The sequence below is a fragment of the Parasteatoda tepidariorum genome, chromosome 5 (genome assembly GCF_043381705.1).
Source record: "Parasteatoda tepidariorum isolate YZ-2023 chromosome 5, CAS_Ptep_4.0, whole genome shotgun sequence".
NCBI classification, from domain to species: domain Eukaryota; kingdom Metazoa; phylum Arthropoda; class Arachnida; order Araneae; family Theridiidae; genus Parasteatoda; species Parasteatoda tepidariorum.
In genome coordinates this window covers 72,056,888-72,062,053 of record NC_092208.1, presented here as the reverse complement: position 1 = coordinate 72,062,053, position 5,166 = coordinate 72,056,888, and the positions used below count along the sequence as shown (strand labels likewise).

Genomic DNA, 5,166 nt, shown 5'->3' with positions numbered 1-5,166 from the left:
TTTGCGGACTGTACAGGTAATAAAAGAAAAGGAAATTACTGATTTTCACCCAGTTTATATCTTAAGATTACGTATGTTGAACACAATATTGTAATAAGGTATTTTTTACTTTGTAATTACGTTGTTCCATAAACATTAATGAATAGTAATAACCAAAACGAACTTTAATATTATTTTTACTTTGGCCTTTATTTTTCCTCGAAAATGTTCACCACTTGCATCTTTTAAAACGAACGTTAAGCAAACCGGCTTAACTTTGCAAGCAACCAATTAGTTACAATGTATGAATGTTACCGAGAATGACAGAAATCAAAGAATTTCGATTTTCACCAATGAATGTCAACAATCACATAGTCGCTTTGGTGAATAGTCGAATTATTTATCATATCCGATTTGATATTAATTTATTCGTTGATATTATTACATTTATTCGAGATTTTAATATCTGCTGAGAAATTCTGGTTAAAGTACTGGTTAAAAGGTTAAAGTACTGGCTGAAAGTACTGGTTAAATGTATGCTGGGCAGCAACATTTGACCTTAAAAAACATTCATGTAGGGCATACCTGGCAGTTGCACTTAACTAGGCCTACCATATATTTAGGACATTTACCGAAGTGATTATATGATTGTCAACATTCACCGGATAGAAGTAAACAACCATCAATTTCGGTCATTCACAGTAACATGGATATAAAGATCCAACCCTGAACTGAGTTTTCAGAGTTTGTAGCTTAATTTTAAGTAAAATTCAACTTTTTTTGGCATGAATACAAGATGAATTATATTTCAGTCATGGGACTTCTTTAGCAACATGGTGAATACTTCATGCAATGTGGACTTGCCGGAGTGTGATCCGGGAGAGAAGAAATTGGATTGCTTAAAGTCATTCCTATGCACTGATACAGCCAAAGAGAGATTAGTAAGGAATTTTGAACTATTATTTCAAAGAAATTTTGAAAACATTTTTGTGGGTGGAACTTACGCATTTTGAGACTGATTCATGTCTTTGCAGGCTCACGGTGTGACTTTGTTCAGACATAGATATGCCACGCAGTCGTCACACCATGATGTCACTGCCGCATTAAATGTCTCGTTGTGGTGTGATGTTAACTTTTGGGTGAGGTCAAAATGTGACGTCACGATTATACTACATAGAAACCTTCTTTGTATTGGCGTTGTAAAATGTATACGTGAACCATTTTCCACCATTTACAACTAGCATAGTCTCAAAACAGTTAAAAAGAAATTTAACTGGACATAGCGGATGGGCCTTTCATTAAGTAATGGGAATTGTAGAGTGCAGAACACAAAGTGGGGAGATCAAGACATTGAAAACTCTCTATGTGTTTAAGGAAATGGTGGAAATATTGTGAATTCAACGCTGGTGCTCGAACCTTAGTTCTGTTGGTCAAGATATTGACAGATTGGACCACTCGGCTATAATATGTACATAGTTATAAGGAACTACGTGGCTTCATTAGGTGGGATTAGTCATAGCCACCGAGAGTCAAGGCCTGTCAGTAGATTTGTGATGTCATCCTCTGAAGTGTTAACGAACCATAAGATAACGAGTTATTCAGATTTGTATTAAGAGAAAACTCTAATAAATAGTTCTAACTTTTGAGCGACGTAAAATATTTTTGCTTTGGATAATTTAATAGCTTTTAATTAGAATAAATCAATGATATTTATCACGTTATAACTCAATAAAATGAACATGTAGAACGATTTGATGCTTTTCATGAAGCAAAATTAAGTATATTTCATAAAAGAAAATGATTTAATAGGATTTTTTTTTCTCTTAATCTTTAATCTTGGTTCATCATAGCTTTTTTAAATATCAAAAGAATAAATCCTATTTAAGTTTATAATTTATTATTTTCTAATAAGTAATTAAAATATTAGATTTAATCATATAATTGAAAATAAGAAATAATACATTTTAATAAGGAAAAGAATACTAGGTAAATATCTTATATCATGGCAGAAAGGAAACAAATAAAGAAATTATAATTTTATTGGCACATTCATAAAAGTTTATTTTTAAAATAAGTTCTCAAGATTTCTCTCAGAATTGTATGGTATACTTTCAAATTCTAATGGAAATAATCTAAACATAAACACTGCAATTATTTACAAATAAACGACTCATAAAATATTAAAATAGGACAAAATAATTTAGCTAAGTAATAATTATAAAGTAATTATAATAAATAAATTATAAGTAATTTAGCAAAGTATTTCGATCCTTAAGATTGTAAAACTTTAAAATAGTATTTATTATTTTCAAAAATAAATGTACCTTTTTTTTATTCCTTGTTGATTATTATAAAAAAATTAAGTATTTTAAAATCTTAAGTTTTTCTAACATATAAATTTATTGATGACAATCTTTCTTATAAGATTTGCTTAAAAAAATATCCCAAAATAGAGATTACTTTAGAAAATTATTATTATAACATTTTGGAGAAGAAATTGTTCAATAATTAAAAAAATTACGCACTGTAAAAGACTAGAAAATATTGAATATATTTATGAAGTAAATTTGAAATTGTCTACAAGTTTTTTTAAAAAAAATTAAGATAAAAAAAAATAAAAGCCTTTATTAAGAAACATTTTTCCTGTTTCTCTATAAGATACATCTCATTAATATATTATATGTAAGATGCATTTGAATGAATATGCATACATATGTAAAAACTTATATATTGTTTTAAAGCTTGTTTATATAAACTCTTCCAGACTATAAGATAAACATAAAAATGGGAATAAAATGAGAAAAACTCATTTATTCTGGAACACACTAAAAATTTATTCATATCATATGAAGATGAACAAGAGTTTCTTTAATATTTATCAAAAATTTTAATGTACAAGAATTAAAATGGCTAACAATGAATTAAATTCCTTTTTTATTAATGATTTAAATGCATCGGAGTTTTCTGCTTCCAAATATGAATGTTTACGAAATTTTAATCATCGTAAGCTATCGCTTATATTCTAAAATTCGCTAACAATAAACAATACCTAAAACATTGTAATTCTTAAAGACAACTTATTTCATTATGTAATTGAGAAGCTTATTATAAAGTCTCTGCCAAAACGAATATTAAAATATAAAAGATAAATAACACTTACTCGACTATTAATACTAACTCTCTCGTTATCCATTAATCCATTTTCGTTTCATTTCCTCACTTTTCAGAAACTTAAAAACTGATACTTAAGGCCCATTTTTACAGTTCCCTTTACATTTTAGAACTACACATGCATATGGTATTGTTAAAAGTTGCAAAATAATGCTATATGTATTTTTTATTGTGGTTTATAGCGACATATCCAACGGACAAACGGGACTGTTGTTGTTGAACAAATGACAAATATTTGAAATTGGCGGCTAATCGCTTATCATCAATAAACCACTGTTTGTGACATCACTAAAAGATCTTCGTGATCTCAACGGCGGCCTTATTTCTCGGTGGCTATGGGCTAATCGCTTATCAGCAATAAACCACTGTTCGTGACGTCACTAGAAGAGCTTGGTGATCTCAACGGCGGCCTTATTTCTCGGTGACTATGGGCTAATCGTTTATAAGCAATAAACCACTGTTTGTGACGTCACTAAAAGACCTTGGTGATCTCAACGGCCTTATTTCTCGGTGGTTATGGATTAGTAGGTGCGATAAGATTCGTGTTGCATAACCGTGTTAGGTGAAAACTGTTAATAAACTAAAAAAGGAATTAAAAAAATTTCTATTTAGAATATAGTTTCTATTTTACTCGTTTCCGTCTTGCATTTTTGCTTGAAAAAACAGGTATCTAATATAAAAAAATCTGCGTGGAAAGTTGAATTACCAATCATGTCTGATAATGATAATGTATATCAGGGGTCCCCAGCCCTATGCCCGCGCGCAACGTGGCGACCGTCGGTCGGTCTAGGTGTGCCCGTTACTTGTGCCCAACGATAAAATATTTCAGTATTCCATTTTCAGCTCAGTAAAGGCAAACTACAGCTAGCTCAGAAGAGGAAAAGTACTTGATATATTTCTACATTTAATTGAAGATATAAAAAATTATCTTCAGCCAAAAATCAAACATTTTTAGAACAAAGAGATCCTCTTTGGCTAGCAGATTTGTCTTTCATAATGAACATAATGGAAAAACTAAATAATTTAAACTTGGACCTCCAGGGAAAGAGCAGACATAAAGCAAGAATGATAAAGGATATAAACTCGTTCAGAGCTAAGCTAGTTTTGTGGATATTATATTTAAAAGGGAAGTCTCTTGTGTATTTTTCAAACATGAAAAAAATGATAGGTGACAGTGAAATAGGCTTATCAACATTTGTCATAAACCTCCAATTGCTTCAAGATCAATTTGAAAAGCGCTTTCAACAATTTAGTATCATCGAACTTTTGATCACCTTTTTTGTAAATCCTTTTACCAACCAAATAAACGTAGCCGTAATAACAACATAAATTTCAGATTTTCTTCAAGTAAAGCAAGAAGATGGGGGATCGAAAATTCGGATCTTCAGAATGGCATTATCCTCAAAACTATTATATCAGATGAGAAATTCTGTAATATAGTTGACCGAAATAAATTCCATTCTTCAAAAGAGCAGTATATAAAGAAAAGTCATTTTTTGGTTCATTATACTTGTGTGCATCATTGTTTTCGAAAATAAATATCATAAAATCAAAATATAGATGAAAACCTTGACGATTGCTTTCGAGCAGGAATTTCATCATATTCTCCCAATTATGAAGTGCTGGCCAGTAGAATGCAATGCCAAAGATCACATTGATTGTATTTTATATATTTTATAAATAATTTTTATACTTCGTATGTTTTGAAACCAATTTAGTAATAATTTATTTTACACAAGAATATTAATACTAATTATTTACTAGGTTTAATTAATTTTTAAAATTAATTCTTGTGCATTATATGTAGTGTGCATATATGGCAACGTTACTTTTAAAAAGTAACGAGTAAAAGTACAAGTATTTTTAAAAAAAGTAAGGAGTAAAAAGTAAAAAGTTCTTATTTTAAAAAGTAACGAGTAAAAAGTACACAAGTAAAAGTACAAGTACTAAACAAAAAAAGTATCGATTTAAAAGTACATTTCTAGGAAATCGAAAATTCAAAGTAACATTTATTAA

General features: G+C 29.6%; 1 protein-coding gene across 1 annotated transcript in view; it reads left to right on the top strand.

Moving 5' to 3' along the window:
- Positions 1-791: 791 nt before the first annotated feature.
- Positions 792-5,166, top strand: part of LOC139425598 (uncharacterized) — a gene marked incomplete at its 5' end in the record, with an annotated part of 8,884 nt that continues 4,509 nt past the window's right edge. Inside the window, 1 exon segment of the mRNA XM_071180904.1 lies at positions 792-920. Coding sequence (XP_071037005.1) covers positions 792-920 — 129 coding nt within the window.